This window comes from Plecotus auritus (assembly GCF_963455305.1).
Source record: "Plecotus auritus genome assembly, chromosome: 4".
Taxonomy (NCBI): domain Eukaryota; kingdom Metazoa; phylum Chordata; class Mammalia; order Chiroptera; family Vespertilionidae; genus Plecotus; species Plecotus auritus.
Window position 1 is genome coordinate 59,669,906 of NC_137775.1, and position 20,844 is coordinate 59,690,749.

The 20,844-nt window shown below is 39.1% G+C and overlaps 1 protein-coding gene across 12 annotated transcripts in view; it reads right to left on the bottom strand.

Annotated features, from left to right (window-relative positions):
* Positions 1–2,624: 2,624 nt before the first annotated feature.
* LOC308246547 (cytochrome b5 reductase 4) overlaps positions 2,625–20,844 on the bottom strand; it is a 185,846-nt gene continuing 167,626 nt past the window's right edge. For 8 of the 12 annotated variants that reach the window (XM_080664927.1, XM_080664924.1, XM_080664926.1 and 5 more), the window contains 5 exons: positions 18,636–18,788; positions 15,448–15,598; positions 15,053–15,139; positions 4,826–4,990; positions 2,625–3,368 (listed from right to left, as the gene is read on the bottom strand). In XM_080664927.1, coding sequence (XP_080521053.1) covers positions 3,314–3,368; positions 4,826–4,990; positions 15,053–15,139; positions 15,448–15,598; positions 18,636–18,788 — 611 coding nt within the window. In that variant the 3' untranslated portion in view covers positions 2,625–3,313. The remainder of the gene's footprint in view (positions 3,369–4,825; positions 4,991–15,052; positions 15,140–15,447; positions 15,599–18,635; positions 18,789–20,844) is intronic. The other 4 variants (XM_080664920.1, XM_080664921.1, XM_080664922.1 and 1 more) reach the window with 1 other exon arrangement.

Consider the following 20,844-nt stretch of genomic DNA (forward strand, 5'->3'; position numbering starts at 1 on the left):
CCGCTTTATTGTACCTTACAAGGTGTTGCATTTCTTACAAATTGAAGGCAAGACCCTCCACCAGCAAAAAGATTATACTCACTTTATTGCGAGACTCACTTTATCACAGTGGTCTGGAAGCGAACCCGCAATATCTCTGAGGTATGCCTGTATTCTGGAGTGTGAAAGCTCGTCTCACTACTCCCATTTACATTAAGGTGCACATTGAGGGCCCGTAGTGATATCTAGACAAAACACAATTATCTTACCTTGGACAGGTTTCTCTCTGTTCTTCATAGAACGTAATAAGCAGAACGGCTCCCCCAAGATGTCAGCACCCTAATGCCTACAACTTTGAAAATGCTATATTAAATGGCAAAAGAGACTTAGCGGCTGAGAAGTTAGAGTTTCAGATCTGGAGATCATCCCAGGTGATGTGGGTGGTCCGACTCTCATCACGTGAGGCCTCTAATCACCTGAGGCCTTACAATCACGTGAGGCCTTACAAGCAGTGAACTTTCTCCAGCTGGGGTAGAGACCCCTGGCGCATGCGAGAATACCCCACGCTGGAGGAACACATAGACAGCCTAAGAGATGTGAGTGGCTTTTACCAGCAAAGACTGGACCGAGGCTGACAGTTAGCAAGGAAGAGTGGAACTCAACCTACAGCGACAGGGAACCGAATTCTGCCAGCAACCTGAATGAGCCTGGAAGACAGCCTCCCACAGCCTCCAGAGAAGCGCCCAGCCCCACTGACAACCTGGGTCAAGCCTTGTGAGGCCTTCGGCAGAGGACCCGCTGGGCCCAGCTGTGCCCAGATTTCCAAGCCAGGTAAATGGGAGATAATACAGGGTGTTATTTTAAGCCACTAAGTCTGTGTTGATTTGTCCTGGCAGCAATAGAAAACTAATACATTAACACTTTTTTTTTTTTAAAGAAGCAAGCAAGCAGAATTCTTAAGCAAAAGTGACTGAATATAGTTCTCTTTCCTCACTGCTTAAGCACAATAGTTACCATCTCTACTCCCTGCTGTGGCCCACTGTATATTGGTAGACTGAGGCTCTATTTGGGGGATTCTCTCTCCAAAGCATGCTAGAACACACTGGGATGGAGAGTAGGTTTCAGTGAGAGCACACGTCAACAGGAAAACCAATCATCAGGCTCCTGTACTAATCCAGTGGAGGGGAGATAGGGCATGGTCAGCCTGATGATCAGATTGGAGAGGGAGACACGGATAACCAATGGGTCTAGAAAGGCTGGCTAGGTGGAAAGTTGTCCCAGTGAATTAGAGATGGAATTTAAAAGGAGGGATAGACTTGGGGAGAAATAATCATGGTGTAAGTTTAGTTTGGGACATGTTGAGTTTGAGAGGCTTATGGAAGGAATATCGAGGTGGTATCCAGCAGGTAAGTGGATATTGGAAACTGAAGCTCAGCTGATTTTCAGTTTGGGAATTATTAACATATAGGTTGATAACATCATGTGAGTGCAAGAGATAACCCAGAAGATGCTTATGGGTTTTCTTTTACTTTAAAATATATTTAAAAAAAAGGAATGAAAAGAGATACATATAGGAAGTAACAGAGATTTTGTCTGCATGAGGTAATTAGAAAAGGATTGGAGGTGAGAGAAAAAAGGAAAGAGTTAGAAAAGATGAGAAAGTGTCCGGACAGTACATGATCCCTCTTAGAGGAGAAAAAGGAGGTAGTAGGAAGGTGTGAAGCCAGAGAATGTTCCTGTTAGCCAGCAAGGAGCACTGCTGGCCCAGGACGGCTAGATCCTGCCTGGGCGAATGGTGATGTGGGTAGAACTGGCCACTCACAGACACACAACAACATGGTGATTACCAGAGGGAAAGGGAGGTAGGGAGGGGAAGGGGGTAAATGGTGGCAGAGAGGGGATAATGGTGATGGAAGACGACTAGACTTTGGATGGTGAACACACATTATAATATACAGATGATGTATTATAGAATCCTATGTAATTGTATTAACCAATGTCACCCCAATAAATTCAATAAAAAAAAGAAAAAAAGAAGAGGGAGGCACAGGAAAAGATGACAGTGTTCAATCAGCCACTTGTACACAGGGAGTTTCATATGCTGGTGTTAGCAATTTGAGAAATATTAATACTGGGTTCCACTTGGGTGCATCACTCATTCAGTGAAGACTGAGCTATTCCAAAATCATTTGCAGGGAAATTGGAGACCCCTCCCATCTCCCTATTTGTGTGAAAACATTGCTGCTATCTTAAACAAGAGTGAAAAATCTATCAGCTTATGCCAACAGTCACCTTTGCATTCAATAGTTTCCTCATGAAAGCACACAAAGACTTGTCTTGAGAGCCTGTCTGCATCCCAACCTGGGCAGGCATGTGAAGCTGTGCACACAGCAGCAGGGAGGGAGAGTAAGTGTCCAGTGCGAAACTGAGGGGGCTCCCTGCCGAACTGCCAGCTGTGTGGAAGCAGCTGGCTGCGCTCTTCACTTTCCCAGCTGGTCTGGATGGGCTCAGCAACAATTAAATTTAACCCATTCCATAGCACCAAAGGGTTATTTTAGGCCATGGGACCAGATGCGACACCTTCGTTCTCTTTCCCAATGCCTCTGGTTTGGGCTGAGAATAAAACCAGCTGTCAAGGTTCTTTTAAATTTTCCACCACACCTGACGTAAGCTGCCAGTGTGAGGCATCTCCAGGATCTTTTATTGTTGCCTTTTAAAATTTCCCTTAGACACGGGCCCAATATTGTTGCATTCAAATACATTTCTAGGTCAAAGATTAAAAAGTACTTATATTTTTATTCTACTTTGTATCAATGCCACACACACACACACACACACACATACACACACAGAAATTGTTTAGATCACTTAAGTTATAACATTCCATGTTTTAATATTAATAACAATAACATAAATGATCATTTCCTGAGTTAACAGTGCAATGTAAAATTTAGTCTGTATTGCTAAGACATTTTACAGCATAGAAACATGATCCAAATGATCATTTACTTTATCATGTCATAAAACACAAGAGCTCATCGTAGAAGAGTGAGACAATTTAAACAGTAAGAAATCTTGTGACTCATAACAAACAACCTGCATATGTTTGTTGTCATGATTGACTTTCCAGGTCAAATAGCAGTAGTAAAATAAGTTATGGTATAAAATAAAGTCAACAGGTTATCCATAGTGATGGAATATTTGATTTCATTTAAGAAACAAGCCTGGAGTCTCGTTAACCTCTTAGTATATACAAAAATGTTGTCTTAAAAAAACCCTAAGCAATCACAAATTTAGATAAAACAGTTGAGTAAAAGACAACGACAGCTCTTCATTATGCAGTAAAACCATGGATCTCATCTTTGGAAAAGTTAAGATCATGCAGCATCCTGAAAAACAAATACAAAGCACAGCTCTCTTAGGGGAAGAGTTTAAAAATAAAGAAGTAACATCAAAGTTTAGCATCATAAACATAGTATTTTTTCATTTTCCCCATTTACTATGTACTGTAAAAAAAAACCACTTCTAAAAAATTATCACTTCTAAAAAAATTAACAATAATTCTTTAATATTACCAAATATCTAGTCAGTGTTCCATTGTCTCATAAGTGCCATAATTTTTAAAAGTTTATTTGAATCAAGATCCATTTAAAGTCTACTCATTATGATTAGCTGATAAAATCCTATATAATAAAAGCCTAATATCTAAGTGTCCAGTGGACCAGTCAGCCATTCAACCAATCAAAGCGTAATATGCTAGTGATATAATAAGTCCACTCAACTGCTCACTATGACGTGCATTGACCACCAGGGGCAGACGCTCCGACTGGTAGGTTAGCTTGCTGCTGGGGTCCAGCCAATTGGGACTGAGTGAGATGGGCCGGACACGCCCTGGAGCCTTCCCGCGGTCCCTCCCGGCTGTCCAACCTCCTAGGTCTCTCCCCAGTCCCAGTGGTGCACCGGTGGGGTCCCTCGGCCTGGCCTGTGCCCTCTCGCAATCTGGGACCCCTCAGGGGATGTCAGAGAGCCGGTTTTGCCTGATCCCGCAGACAAGGCTGAAGGACCCCACTGGTACACAAATTGGTGCACCAGGCCTCTAGTCTTTTAATAAGATTCCCTTCCATCTCCCTCTCTCTCTCTGTGTACTGCAATTTATCTGACAAAAATCAGATCTTTACGCACCAAGTAACCCACAGTCCTCATTTTGCTGCATCACCGTGATAAATGTTAATAATATGAACTTATATCTTCGTATTGCCTATAACTTAATAACTGGATCTAGAACCTAGGTCAGGTCAAATTATTTTGACAAGACTACTTCATAGGTAGTATTCTCCCATCAGGAAGCACATAATACCTGACTGCCTCTCTTTTGGGATGCTAACAATTATCCAAGATTTATGATCTATCCATTAGTAGTTCATTAGAGTCTGAAATTCGTGATATTCTACTTCTACTTCTATCATTCTTTCTTCATTTATAAGCAGAGGGACTCTGTAAAGGAAAAATTCTCATTTATTATGTGGTTACCCTGTAGTACACCCCATATAGAAAAGGCAACATAATGCTTGATTTTTTTCCTTCTTTATTCACCAGTTTTTAAAGTAAGGAGTTAATCCCCACAGCATTCTATCTTTACTCTTTCCACTGAACCGAAAAAGCAGAAATACTGCTTATGGGTAATTCAACTTGGAAAACACTATAAATGGAGAATGAAATCTTAGAAATGGCTGTTTAAAACATTCCTGAACATAATTAACATTTATTTAGTACTTACTGTATGTAGTCACTGTGCTAAGCACTTCACATGCATAAGGGTTCTTTTTTCTACCACATTGCTACTCACCTCATTCCTTGTTCTGTAAATGGCGCTGGTCCACAAATGCAGATGAGAACTTTGGATTTGTCTAAACTTCTTTTCAAAAATTCAGAAAGAAGACCTGGTGAAATGTTTCCCTTTTTGCCATTCCATTCAGAAGTAGGTTTTGAGAGAACAAATTCAACATCAAATCTAGAGGGAGAAAACATTTTTTTAAAAGTCCATTATTTTAACATATGATTAACATGTCTCACGTTCACTAAAACATTTTTTTCCCCTCTTGAAAATGATATAATATGTAAAAACTGATACACTCACTAGAAAAGCACTACAATGAATTATAAACAAAGATTTAACAAAAACATACAGGTAAATCCATATTTACTAAGGATTAGCTTTTGCTACAGAAAATAGGAGTAATTTGGCATCTTTTATTGAACTCATTAAAAAGGGATCTCAAAGAATTACCCATTCCTATGAATACTCTGCTTGTGTAAGTCAAGTAAAGAGCAATCATCAGTGACATGTGCACTTTAATCTCTGACTCAAACCTTTCATGAGTTCTAGACCCTTATAACCAACATCCTATTTGACTTCGTACTGTTTCTGTCTCAAAGGCAACCTCATCTTACAATCTCTCTGCCCCACACCTGACGTTCTCTTTGAGGATGGTGCCAAGGTCCCCTTGGTTGCACAAGCCAGAAACCTGGGGTTTATCCTGGGGACCTCTCTCTGCATCTCCCCGCCATGTCCACATCCTCACCAAGACCTAGCTCCCAGCTATTTGTCCTCTTCTTTGAGTCTTCACTGCCATACACTTCCATTCTTGCTTCTTTCTGTAATGCTTCTATCATGTCCCATTCTTCAGTTCTCAGCTAAGCACCATTTCCACAGGGAAGCACTGTGGCTTTTGGGGTCCTTTGTTATATGTGTTGTAGAAGTATTTTCCTTTCCTTTTCTTCATAGACCTTACTTCCGGTTTTAAATATGCGGTCACCAAAATGATAATTTTATTAATGTCTACCTTCCCCACTAGACCATAAATCCCGTAAGAGCAGGGACCATTTTCGCTTTGGCTATCACTGTGTCCCTAGTGGCCAACACATGGGAAGCACTCAGGCAGAAGGGAAGGAAAGGGGAAGGGGAAGGGGAAGGGAAGAAAGAAAGGAAAAGAAAGAAAGGAAAAGAAAGAAAGGAAAAGAAAGAAAGAAAGAAAGAAAGAAAGAAAGAAAGAAAGAAAGAAAGAAAGAAAGAAAGAAAGAAAGAAAGGGAAAGGAAAGGAAAGGAAGGAAGGAAGGAAGGAAGGAAGGAAGGAAGGAAGGAAGGAAGGAAGGAAGGGAAAAGAAAAGAGTACCAAGAGCCTATATGACTTTGTACTCTTGCTGTCTCAAAGGCCTCAACCCTCAGAATTAAAATGAGAAAGAACATCAAAACAAGTTTCACAATGTGAGTACAGACCATTTCCCACCACAGTTTTGTAATCTGTTCAGCAAATGGCTGGTGAAGAGTAAATGATTCAAAATTGTATGCTGTGCCTGTTCCCTTTGCTCCATTTTAGCAAAACACAAGTAATTCTTACCATTTTCAACAGCATCGGATCAAATGCATCTGCACATTTTCCAGTGAGTATCTGACATATTTCTCAAGAGTAGAAGGAATTAATTACATATTAATCTCAATCTTAAAAAAAAGTTGAACAGCTTTTCTTGGGCAGGGGCCTTGTGAGTCAAATATGAGAAGAGAAAAAAGGATGTGGCTGGTGCAGCAGCTCAGGCCGCTCTGCTGCAGTTGGGTTAAGGTTCTCAAGAGCTGAGGAGCCTGGCACAAGCACACAAGCCAACTCAGAGGGCCAGCCAGGGACGGAACCGGCCCGGCCCTCACCTAGCCCCCAGCCTCTAGGCTTTATTTGTCCATTTGTGCAACAAGGTGCGAATACTACATCATCTCTTATTCTAATCTGATTTTATATTTAAAAAGCTCATTTGTAGGAACCTGGATGGAATTAGAGAACATTATGCTAAGTGAAATAAGCCAGTCAATGAAAGAAAAATACCACATGATCTCACTCATTTGTGGATAATAAAAAACATTATAAACTGATGAACAAAAAGATAGATACAGAGGCAGTAAAGCATCAAACAGACTGTCAAATTACAGCAGGAAGATTAGGGAGAGGTGGGGGAAATAAGAGATCAACCGAAGGACTTACATGCATGCATATAAGAATAACCAACGGATGCAAAACATTGGGGGGTGAGGGCATGTATGGGAGTGGGGTGGGGGTGGGGCAATGGTAAGATATGTACACATATAATACCTTAATAAAAAAAATAAAAAATAAAATAAACTTAAAAAAAAAAAGCTCTACAGAATTATGTTTTTTTCTTATCATCAAGGTTCCCATTTAGCTTTAGCAGATACAGAGTGGGGCAAAAGTAGGTTTATAGTTGTCCATATAGAAAATAATACAATAGTTAATAAATGCAAGAATAAACAGTTTCACATACTCACATATATCTACTTTTACTCCACCCTGTATACTAATCCACCTTACACAAAATAACCTCCAAAATATTTTTTCATTAACTTATTTTTTCCCTTTTAGCACATAAAATTAAGGTAGTTTTCAATAACTTTGGAATGTAATATTTGTTTACTGTTCCATGAGGGCGAGATCCCTGTTTGTCTTGTTCAATGCTGTACCCAGGCCTGGCTCAAGGTAAGTACATAAAAAATACTTGTTGAATGAATAAATGGATTTGCTTACAAAGAAGCTGTACTGACTAAAAATAAAAACTGTCAATAGAAGAACAAAGCCATAGGCTGGCATCCATGAAATTACACATTAAAAAGTGAATTCCCTAATGCCTTTTCCAAGGAAGAAGGTCCACAGCTCTCATCAGATCATCAAAGGAGACCCAGAAGCATCTGCAGAACCACTATCCTAAGAAATTTCCAATTATACATAGACAATTAGACCAAAGATAGCAATTACCTTGTTAAATTAAAAATAAAAATCATTGGAATGAAACTGGTAAGATACATAAGTCTTATATACTGGCATTCCTGTCATCTGAAAATATTGTAACTTTCCTTTACTGAGATACTTTAAAGAAGAAAAAAAGCCTAGTCAGTGGCATACTTCTGCAGGCTTCTGCTAAAGAGTGATAAGTACCCAAGATCCTTATAAAGATGGTGTACACTTCTCATGCATTCGTATTTATTAGCGTAACGGTCTCTTGGGCTATCACTTAACTCCATAGAAAGAGTGAAGAGGGGTATAAATGCAACTTTTAAGGATATTGTAAAAAGCCTGCTATCCTGCTTATCTCCTCCTTCACAGGACTAGAAAAGAGCTTAACTGGAGCAGGTGCCATCCCAAGTTAAAACTCAAGAATACTTTAATGAAGGATTTCTTATACCACATCAAGATGCAGATGGTCCCTGTGGAATCAGTCACCTCTCCTGAAGTGTTCTGAATGAAGGCCAACTTACTGTCTAGCACCATTACAGCCTGAGGCCTGAGGGCACATGGGCAGAGCCTGCCATCATCCAACAACTAACTCTCCTCTAGCCAATCAGCTTCAAAAACTTACCTCTGTCATTTTCCTTAAGTATGTCCCGTACATTCCACTTTTGGTGCGACAGCTCCAAATACTGGCCTTATATCTCTTGTCTAAAATCCTGCTCTAACACCCTTAGCCTTAATCCACCTGACACACCATTGCCAGCAGTTCTCCTTAATACCCAGACCCCATCTTACACTGTCTTTGCTTTAACAGCTTCAGTGGTTTGTCACTGCCCACAGAAGAGGATTTCATAGTATTTGGGGCCTCCGCCTTTTCTGGTTTCAATAGCTAAAGAAAAATACTAGAAAGAACAGGAAAACTTGGTATTTGCTCCCAGGAAAAACAGCTTACATGAACAGCTAAGAGTTAAAATTATACAAAATGCACATATTGTGGAAACATTTCTCAAAATGAATCTATTAAACACTAGTGTTCCTCAAGATGTTAGTGGTATTCCATAAAAAAAAAGTCCAAATATGAAATAAATTTGGGATAGTGGGTTTTAAAAAGAAAAAGTTAAGTGGATTTATTTAGAATTTCTCAAAGCCTTAAATATGCTAAGTTCAGAGTAAATCTTAAAGAAGGTAATATGATACACATTATTTTCAAAGGTTTTTTTTGTTTGTTTTGTGTGTGTGTTTTTTTAAATACAGAGCCCTTAAGGGGTTACACATGAACATTCTATGAAACATCCCATATGAGGAGCATCTGGGAGGAACAGAAAGTGGTAGAAGAGTCCAGACTAGAGGCCCACATATCTGTGATTATCACAGGCTGGGGGGGAAAAAGGGGTTAAGGTACATTATTCCATTTACTGCGGTCACTGGCTTCTGCTGTCTTAAAGGGGAATAACCACTCATCCCAATACTGACACCAGAGTACAGAAACTCAGTGGGCCATTGTCTATGGAGCCTGCCAATAACGAAGAGAGGTAAGCTGCCCAGTGTTGCTGGGCCTTCTCATATCCATCTAATACATATTTATTTAATATATGAATTATATTCAAGGTCTCCCATCACCCGATTTTAGCCCAGCCTGTTTCTTCAATTGTAAGACAGGAGCATTAGAAGCGATCACCACTAAGATTCCACATAAAGTTTATGGTTTTATTTTTACAGTTATTTCATTGTTCTTCATGGACTGTATTTACTTCAACAAAACTGGACTCTGCTCTTTTGCTAAAATGCCCTGAACATCCTGGCCTTCATGTATTTTTGCTCATGAAATTCTACGACCCAAATTTCTTTTCCTGTTCACAAAATGCCATTTCCCAAAGCCCAGTTCAGAAGCCACTTCTTCCACGAGCTCTGATCTCCCCTCACAAGCAGGATACTTCTTCTCCTGGAACTCTCTGACATGGGATCTGTCCTCCCAAAGCCCGGACTTCCTAGGCACTGCTGCTCTTCAGAACTCCCCACTGGGGTCGTCCTACTCATTTTCTATCTTTCCCAGCATGAAACACATTGTGCAAATAATGAGCACCAGATGCCTGAAGGGAGGCCCATGATCTGGTGGTGCATATAAATAGGTACATAATCCCTTGTCTGTTGTGCCCCACTGCCTTGTTGTTTGGAATCCTCATTCTTGCTCTTTCCAGTATGCTCCAACCATTGACCTCGTCATTTCCGGAGCAAAAATAAGGCCACTACCAGTGTGAGTGTGCTGGAAGCAATGTTCTTCACTTTCTAGAGGCTATTTGTCAAAATGCTTCAACAGCCTTAGTACACTTTGACTTGGTGACTCTTATGATGCATTTTTATCCTGAATAGTTAGAGGGGTACAGAACAACTTCTTTTCACTATGTCAAACAGCAAGGGATTGGTTAAATAAATTATTGTACGCTCACAGGACTGAATACAGTGCAGCTATAAAAATCATGGTATAGAACGTTAAACCTCAGGGAAGGTAGGGGAGGGTGGGGGTAAGGGGGAGAGATCAACCAAAGGACTTATATGCATGCATATAAGCCTAATCAATGGACACAGACAACAGGGGGGTAAGGGCATGAATGGGGGCTTGGGAGTAATGGGGGAATAAGGACACATATGTAATACCATAATCAATAAAGAAATTAAAAAAATAATCATGGTATAGTGCAGGTTTTCCCAGTTGGCACTATCATCATTTTGAGTTGGATTTTTCTTTGTTGTAGGGACTGCCCAGTGCATTGTAGGATGTTAGCAGCATTCCTGGCCTCTACCAACAATGTACCTGTTGAACCCCCTCCATCAACTGTTATGACAAAAAATGTTGCCAGACATAAATGTCCCTTAAGGTATTGGGGGGATGGGGACAACAAAATCACTCTAGGTTGAGAACCACTTATTTAAAGTATTCTATACACAGAATATATGCAGCACACTAAGTAGAAAATCTATATATATAAAACCGTAATATGCAAATAGACTGAACGGTGGAACAACCGAACAACTGGTTGCTATGACATGTGCTAACCACTGGGGACATGTGCAGAACATGGTGGGCATCGGCCGCAACGGGATGGTGGAGCAGATGAGCGGGGGCGCCAGACCAAGGCGGGGCACCAGTCACTGTCATCAGGGTGAGCCTCTGGTGGTTACTGAAAATTCTTGCTCCCGCGCGCCGCGGTCCCACCCAGTGCTCACACCTGCTGCCGGCGCTGGAGCTGCTGTTCGCACCCACTGCTGGCACCCGACACCAGTCCCGATCGCTCAGCACCGTCAGTGGATATGCGGCTGCCAGCCCCAATTCCCCCTGAGGGCTTCTCCACCTCCCCCTGCTCCTGAGGGGCGATTGGGCAGCAGCTGCTGCTCGCACCCGCTGCTGGCAGACAAGGGACCGGGGGCCGCGGCGGGAGGGGCTGGGCGAGGGCACGGAGGATGGGCCATGTGCCCCTGTGCCCATTGCAGCCTCGCGGCCCACAGTTCCTTTCAAGGTGCATGAATTCGTGCACTGGGCCCCTAGTGTAATTATAAAAAGTATAGCAGTACAACTATTTTATTTAAAAAATACAAAACAATAAAGCATGTATGCATGTGTCAGTGTGTGTGTGTATCAGAAAGCAAGTGAGGTAGAGAGGGAGGGAAGGAGAGAAGGGAAAGATAGACCATAAATGTTAATAATTGTTCTTTAAATGATAAGGTTATGGGTTATGTTTCCTTAATTATTTTCAATATAATAAATATGTATTAATTTTGTAAACAGAGTAGGAACATCAGCAAATCAATAAATTCCATTATTTTTAAAAATATATTTTTATTGATTTCAGAGAGGAAGGGAGGAGAGAGAAATATCAATGATGAGAGAGATTCATTGATTAGCTGCCTCCTTAACATTCCTCACTGGGGATCGAGTCCACAACCTGGGCATATAACCTGACCAGGAATTGAACGGTGACCTCCTGGTTCATAGGTCAATGCTAAACCATTGAGCCACGGCCAAATTCTACTATTTATATAAAAGTACATGCTACTAGCTTTACTCAAAGAAGATCACTGTCTCAAAAATGATTGCTTTGAAAGGGAGAAAAATACTTGTTATATTTATATATTATGAATGTTGCCCAGAATTCAACCTCATTGTCAAACTGTCCAATCCCTTGAAACTAGTTTTGCAAAGGCCAAGACAGCACAGTTGATGTATTTTACTGAGGAGAAGGGTGGACCATTGTGTAACACTGAGCCAGCTAGGCCTCAACACTGCTCAGTGAATTAGGAGATGAGGGAAACTTAATCTGGATTTCAGTGTACACAGTAATTAGCTACATCTGCTACTGTACATTTTTGCTTCCTGTTTAGCAATGTAGGAAAAGGAAGATACACATTCCCTGGGTTGCATGAGAAAATAACAGTATCTTGTTCACTGTTGAACCCCTGTGTATAGGCAAATAGTAGATACATGTATTTCATGAATGGATGAATGTTACTAATATGCTAATTCTGGGTTAGGCACCTACATATACTCTCTCATTGCCCCCATATCTAAACAATTCTGTAAAGTAGGTATTGATACACATGTTCTACAGATAGAAAGACTGAAGCTCAGTTAGATCAAGTAACTTGCCAAGATCACAAGGTTAATAAGTCTCCATTATACAATGACAATCCTAAGAATTTCATTTGCTAATGAATGATATAATCTAGATAAACTGAGGACAAGCATAGCATGCTTGCTGAAAATGAAAATAATAGATCATACACCAGCCTCATTATCCAACCTTCCTATCCCTACAAAGCAATGAGTGGAAGGTTAACACCTAATACAGACAATAAAGTATTTCACTTGTTTTAACTACAAAATGTAAGAAAAATTTATTTTATATATTCCAATCCAATAATAATTTAACCAAGAAATGTGTTCAGATGTCACATTTTGTCATCAGAAACTTTATTACTAAGATTAGGAGACATGGGAGAGTGAAGATGTAGGAAAGGTGATTTAATATATAAAATTAGCTATGAATGTTAACTAAAATACAGATGTGGCTAATTAAAATTATCTTATATTTAATCTGAACGTCTACTTCCCCTTTATGTATGAAACTCAACAATGATGTTTTTGAATGAGGGTACTAAAAACCCTCAAGAAGCCTTTAAGGCCAGATTTCTCCTGTATTTGCATGAAACCTCAGAATATTTAAAACCCCTGATAAATGTTCCAAAGCCATCTCCACAAGCATGGCTCTTTATTCCCAGTGAGGGCCTGACCATGGGTCTCCAGGGAGCATTAACGCTATGGTGCTAACAGTCAGTGCCAAGGACAACCTCTGCAAGGCGCCTCACGTCTCCAAAGGAAGGAAGAGGTTAGGGAGTAGGGAGGGTAAGAGCACACAGGAGCAAGCAGATGAGAGCAAGGAGACAGAGAGAAGGAGCAGTGTGGGAGGATAAAGGCAGGCCAGAAGCCGAACACTGTCACTTCTCTCAGTGAGCTGGAGAGTGACATTCACCTGAATGCTGCTAGAGCCAGTCATCCAGGTGAGGGGAAAGAGGGGTCTTTCCTCATCCTCAACACTGCAGCCTATGCCATTGCACCACCCAAGTTATGTAGACGGGAACAAAACAGAACAAAACACACAGGGGACTCTGTCAAGACACTTTATGCTCGGAGGCTATCAACACATTCCGATTTACTAATTACTTCTTAAATCAAATGCAACTCCTATTGACTGAAAGTACAATGTCTGTTCATTAAAATGTTGGTAAATTGACTTTTCTTTTATAAGGGAACTATTTTAAAGAATATAAGAACATAGTCGAAAATACTTTTTAAAAAACCTAACTAAAATAGCCTACCTATGTGTGTTTAAATTACTTTAAATGTTTAGGAAAACGGGAACTCAGATAATACAGAAATGAAACACATGTATAGAGGTCCTCCATAACCACAATTCAAATTATCTGAGGTAGGCGTCACAGTTCCCAAAGCATTTACCCTTTTCTAATCCTCACAATAGCCTTATGAAGTAGGAAAGATATCGTTTTATTTGAAGCTAAAGAAACAGGCCCACAGAACTAAGTCATTTTTGAATAAAGTTTCAAGCTAGTAAAGGTAGAATAAAAACTAGAATTTAGGTCTTTAGGCTTTTCAATAAATGCTACTTCCAATTTTCCACTTTGAAAATTAGTATAAAAGACACTTGAAAACCTAGGACTTTGTATTTTTTTCTAAATCACGCTCCAATTGCCATACAATTACCTACATATTGTAAATATTCTTAGGTTTATGTCTTGACTATGTAAGAAGAGTAAATATTTCAAGGATAAGTAAGTTCAGGTCATCCTTCATTGTGAAAGTCATTTATTAAAAGAAAACGAGGCGGATGGAAGACAAAAAAACTAGAAAAGACTTCAGTATTATCTTATTAAGAATATTCAGCAAATATTCAGAAGAACCTGGAGCTCCCAGAGAAACAGCTGAGTTTGTGAGGTCTTTAATTTTATAAAGCCTATTCTATACCATACTATTATAAACATAAATATTTACTTCATATGCTTACACAGTCCTGAAATTGAGAAATAGCTTCTGATAAGTACAGACATTATGTTGAGATTATCCAATTCACTCTTCTTCTAAAAAGTTTATTTAGAATTTCCCACTGCTTCCAGATTTCTTGGGGGAAATGGGCATACATCCATTTAAATTATCTTATTATCTCAGAGGCCTGAGCTAGGGCCGTTTTTCCAATGAAACAAATTTTCTCTTTGCTATCCTTGCTGCCTCATTCTACCACTGAGTTCAGCCTAACTCAAACTTTTCCTATTGCCTACCCTGAGGACCACTGATGATACAGCTATCGGCAAATGTTAATGTCAATAAACACAAACAAAGAGAAGCTTGTAAACAATGGAAAGTCACTGTGGACATGAGCATATTAAAGGCAGTAAAGAAACGTGTTTATTTTTGCATAATCCATCCATCAAATTTATTTATATCTTCAATTACCAAATTGGCTACACTGCAACCCAACTGTATAGATAACATAATATAAACATAAAACCCATATATTGATACATATATGATGTCACATTGATCTTAGCAAACTATTTCTTTGGGGGGAGGGTAGTAACATTATTTACATTTAGAAAATTAGTGATTAGCTTTTGTTTCTTTGACAAAGCTTCCTGGTCAATTAAAAATTCCACCCAAAGGAAATACTGCCAAGACTGACTATACATGTATGAATGTAGAGTTAGTACCAGTTTAATACCTTTTATCTTTAAATGCTAATTTCTCCAATTGGCTTCTCCAAATTATATCATCCTCTGTTTTATTGAAGAACATCAGCTTCACCTTCCTTAAAAAACAAAAAACAAAAAAACAGCAACTCAAAAAGAACTATTTCATTTACATTTAAAATATGAATGAATTGATCTAAAAGTTAACTAGCAAAAACGTTTTTTAGTGCAATTAGGTAACTAAAAGAATCAAAATAAAAAGAATTGTGTTTATAATATAGCTAGGACTTGAGGAGGCAGAGTTAAGAAATGAATGAGAGAATGAGAACATGTCTATAAGGTGTACTAAGGAATTAAACAATTTAGAATACCTTGTACTAATCTAACAGCCTCATAAAGGATAGTAATTAAAGATAAAATTACATACCTGAGACTGGATATATTGGTCAAAGCATAATTCAGTATTTTAACCATTGGTGTGAAGCCTGTTCCAGCTGCCAATAAAAAGAGATCTTCTAATTCTTGGAACTGGGATATTTTAAAATTGCCCTCAGGATTGCTTACGGAAACAAAATCTCCTAAACAATAAAATATAAACTAAATCAGAAAAAAAAATCAGGGAAACTGAGAAGGCTACACCTAGCTGAATTTAGAACACTGGTGAGTCACAGGATGAATGCTTAGCTTTCAGACCCCATCTTAGTATTTAAGATAGTATGTAAGGAGTTTTAAGCGTATTCATTAGGCCCCCAAGTACGTCTGGATTATATCACTATAATCAAATTATTAAGGTTTTATTTCACTCATTTAATTACACAATTAATTTCCCAAACCATCTGGAGTCTCTAATTTCCAAACTACTGCCAAGTATTTAAGTCAAATTACCAATAAAAACAGGCTCTACATAGATTGCTAAATTAAATTATAAGTACCTAAAAAGCATAGTACATGTCTCCCTGTCTTGCACAGTACAGGGTAGAGAAAAGGTATTTTCTACTTACATACTGATTCTTTTTTTGTTTTTAATCCTCACCAGAGGACATGTTTATTGATTTCAGAGAGAGAGAAAGGAAGAGAAATATCAATGTGAGACAGAAACATCAATTGGTTGCTTCCTGTAATTGCCCCAACTGGGATCAAACCTGCAATCTAGGTATGTGCCCTGACCAGGAATTGAACCCGCAACCTTTCTGATGTACAGGATGATGCTCCAACCAACTGAGCTACCTGGCCGGGCTACATATTGATTCTCAACCATAGTAATAAGACTAGTAGGAGAGAAAATTGAAGTAAAAATGTATTGCAAAATCTTGTTAGTAAATGTGCTGACTTCACTTCCATCAAATCTTTTAAAAGACCAATGGATTAAAGCAATAAGAGTTTGTTCTTAATTCACTTCTATAAAAACAAAGCAAGTTCAGAAACTGTACTTGGAGCATGCTACTTCACAATATAGAATCAAAATAGCTGAGAAAAACTATTTTCTGAAATGCAGTTGAAATAACCACTACTAGTATGTACCACTCATTTAAGAGAACTGCCTTTAGGACATTTCAGAAATTTTCATTGTAATTTGAAAAATAAAAAATAAAGCTGTCCATATTTTAAAAAAACAATTTGAATTTTTAAATGCTGGATCTTCATAATTTTTCCTTTATTTTCCAGAGCAGGATAGTAAGAATCTTGCAGTAATTGATTAAGTAAGTGTTAGAAGTAAAAGAGCTCCTTGTTATAGTTTGAAAGGGACCATAAGATCAGAATATCCCCAGGATATTACTAAAAAAGCTTCACAGAACACTGACTTGGTAACTTTTGTCCACAGTCCAGTCCTTCCAACATCATTTCACTGATTAGACTTGGGCAATGTACCTGTTGCTAATCAAGTTCACAAGAGATTCAAGTACACATGCCAGAAAGGTCATGGACTTCCAGCCAGGCTATCTGCATCTACTCACCCGAAAATTACACACCCCATCTAGGGCATCTCATTCAGTTGACATTTGATAGGCCAAAACAATCAACATAAAAGTTGCTTGGTGAACATAGGATTGAACAAAGTGGATAACATTATAGTGCAGTTTGTTTGGGACATAATGAGGCTGCAGTTATCACTACCATGCCAGCATACATGCCTCTAAGTGAAACAAGTGTGCGTGCCATGTCTAGCCCTGTGGACAGAGGTGAAAACACACTGATCCTGAGCTGTAGGCTTTCCTTTTCCATATTCTAGGCTCACTCTCCACCTTGCTCTGCTCACTCAAGCTCTAAAAACAGGCTACAATACCGCTGGTTGTTTCCACTTGCTGTATTACAATCACGTGTCAGTCCTTCACAAAATAGATACCATCACTAGATTTGTGGATATTCCAAAATTCTTTAGGTTCACATTTATAGTCAATATTTTGATTTATGTAACCCAAGATGACTCATCACATCACTGCATAAATATTTCTAAGCTTAACTTTCAGGAAACAATGTAATTTTTTTATTTACAAATTTTAGTGATCTACCTCACCATTACCCCACTGTACTGTTAATACTGCCTTAAAAGGGGGAAGAACACTTTTACTGGTAGGCTCAGGCAGTGAAAAACTGAAGGCACAGAAAAAGGAGTAAAAACAGAAAGAAAACTCTCTAAACCTTAATCAATTTCATTATAGTCTTTTTAGTCATTCTTTCAAAGTATATTTATTGGGAGCCTTTTATGTGCCAAGTGCCATGCTAGGTGCAGGAAATACAAAGATAAATAAGACACTCTCCCTTTAAATTCAAAATCTTGTAAAGAAGAAATACTATTTATTCTTATCCTAGAGCTATGAACGTGTTAGGATTTGCAGGGGTTCAGAGGAGGAGGGGAATGTTCATAGAAGAAGTGATATTTTTGTTTGGTTCTTTAAAAAGGGCACTTTATAGATAGAGACAGGGTTGATGGGCATCCTAGGCGAGGCAACTCAGAGGTGAGGTACCTATGAGTGAGTATGCCAGGCTTGTGGAACTCTGAGTAGCACCAGGATCTGTACACTGAGAGATGAAGCTGGAAAGATCATGAAAGTATTTGTAGGTCACGCAGGGGACTTAATCAGTTAGGTAATGGAGACTCAGCAGATGCTTTAAAGCTGCAGAGCAACATGGTTAAATCTATTCTCAGGGCAGTTTGGAAAAAGAACTGGAAAATTCAGATAAACAGAAAGAAAAAGACCCCAGTTAGAGGCAACTAAGAGAGACCAGTTAGAGGCCAAGAGAGAAATGATGAAGGCTTGATCTAAGAGGGTGGATGAAGGGACAGAAAAGATTAGAAAGTCACGGGGAGGTAGACTCAACAGAACACAGTACCTGACTGGATTGGGAGGAAGAAAATGGGAAGACTCAAAGATGGCTTAAATCTCCAGATTGGGTCAAGAATGAACAGTGAGTGATGCTGCAAATAATAGAGATGAGTATGGAGTAATGATAGGTTGGGTGGGACAAAGAGAACATGATTTTGGCTGCAGACATGTTGAGTTTAAGATATTTGATAGACTCCCAGATGGAGATAACTAGAGGGCAGTGATCCAACCTAGAACACAAATGGGGTAAACAAACAAACAAACAAAAAAACAAACATAAAATACTAACCAATCTGAAGATGATCAAGCTCTGGTGTAAAGAGTCCAGCAGGATAGATTTTGATCAGAAAGTAGATGTATTTATTATTGGGAATAACTGGTTCCTTAAACTCTGAGACTAAGGAATCAGATACAGGTGTATATGGCTTCACTATTTCAGTACCTAGAAAAAGTCATGACAAAGAAATTCAATTCTAAAAATCTAAAAAGCTCTGAACGAAGATAAAACACATAAATTTTATGATGTAATCAATCAGTCTATATTAAAAACTGTAAACCTAATGTTTATATAATTCTATGGTCTATGTGTGTGTAGTACAGATAGTTATATATCCCGAGTTAATGTGAGCTGAAATAATTTTAACAAGTCAATATTTTATCTATAATATAAACAATCTGTTTTTATTAAGTGTGACATACAATTTGGGATTTATGTTAATCAACTCTCAGACAATCATCTCTTCTATCAGCATATAAACTTTGTAATAAGCCACAACAAAAATGGCATAAAAAGTTTACAAAGAGACTTAAGTAGGTACTGACATAATTTTAATTATACAAAAGTTTTTCACAATGGTTACTGATCATTTACTTGGGTTTGAGAAAGGGAAGAATTTCACATTTTACTTTATACATTTTTAATTGTTTTAATGTTTAATATAACATATACTGCTTTGGTAACTGGATGAAAAGAATATTAATCCAACTACTTTTAAGAATAGTTTTTTAAAAATATATATTTTATTGATTTTTTTACAGAGAGGAAGGGAGAGGGGTAGAGAGAAACATCGATGAGAGAGAAACATCGATCAGCTGCCTCCTGCACACCCCCTATTGGGGATGTGCCTGCAACCAAGGTACATGCCCTTGACCGGAATCGAACCTGGGACCCTTCAGTCTGCAGGCTGACGCCCTATCCACTGAGCCAAACCAGTTAGGGCAAGTATAGTTTTTAAAAAGGGTAATGTTAATATTTCATGTTATAATAAAAGCATAATATGCTAATTAGACTGGACGACTTTCCGGATGAAGTTCAGGTCCCAGGTGCCTGCCTGCGGCCAGAGGGAAGCCCAGGTCCCGGGTGCCAGAGGAAAGCTGGTGCTGGCAGCCGGGGGAAGGAAGGCCTACTGTTGTATGAATTTTGTGCATCAGGCCTCTAGTTTCATGTTATATTTTTAGCTGGCCAAATTCCAAAGAAAGGGGAATCATCACAAATTTGCAAGAGCACAATACTACACATGGCTGCTTGACATATCCAAAATGAATGTATTTGTAAATTATACTGCACTGGGGAAGATACCAGTTATTGAATGATGACGTGGCATTAGATGATGAAGAGAGAGACTTCATAGTGCCATCATAACCAACCACCTCCACCAGAGCCTGACTGGGAGTCTGTTAGATTGATGGCTGGAAACACCTTGACTGACATGAGAATGTTACATTTTGCAGCTTCAAAAAGCCAAGAAAATGTTACACATCAGTAAGAAGGGTATTTAAAACAAATAAATGAGGTAATTTTAGGATGAAAAGGAGAGAAAAAGACTTCACACAGTAAGAAATTTACAGATCTTCTTATACTGGTGGCACAGATAAGGAAATAATTTATAATCGTTCACTCATCTTGAAATTTTATAAATTCAACTTTGTAAATGACAAGACTGCAAGTGGCTTCGAAGAGATGCTGGTATGTTTGCAGGAGTTGTCTTACGAGGGGCATTTGTGCACTCCTGCACCTCTTTCCTCTAAGGTAGTGGTCGGCAAACTGCGGCTCGCGAGCCACATGCGGCTCTTTGGCCCCTTGAAGTGTGGCTCTTCCACAAAATACCACGTGCGGGCGTGCACATACAGTGCGATTGAAACTTCGTGGCTCATGCCCAGAAGTCTGTTTTTGGCTCTCAAAAGAAATTTCAATCGTTGTACTGTTGATATTTGGCTCTGTTGACTAATGAGTTTGCCGACCACTGCTCTAAGGCTTTGTTAGTAATAAATGACGGACCCATGTCCGTGACTAGTGGCAGTTTCTTTGTTCCATGCAACACTATGGCATGGCTGTGGTTCCAACATGCAGGAGCATTGCATCCCCAAACCTACAATCTGGCCATCCCTAATCCAGCTGCCCCCAAACACTTAATAATAATCTAAATGGGTGCTTTCTAACGAGATTGAACTGTTTTTGAACAGCTTATAAAAGAATAAACTGTTCCTCCAAAGGCTCT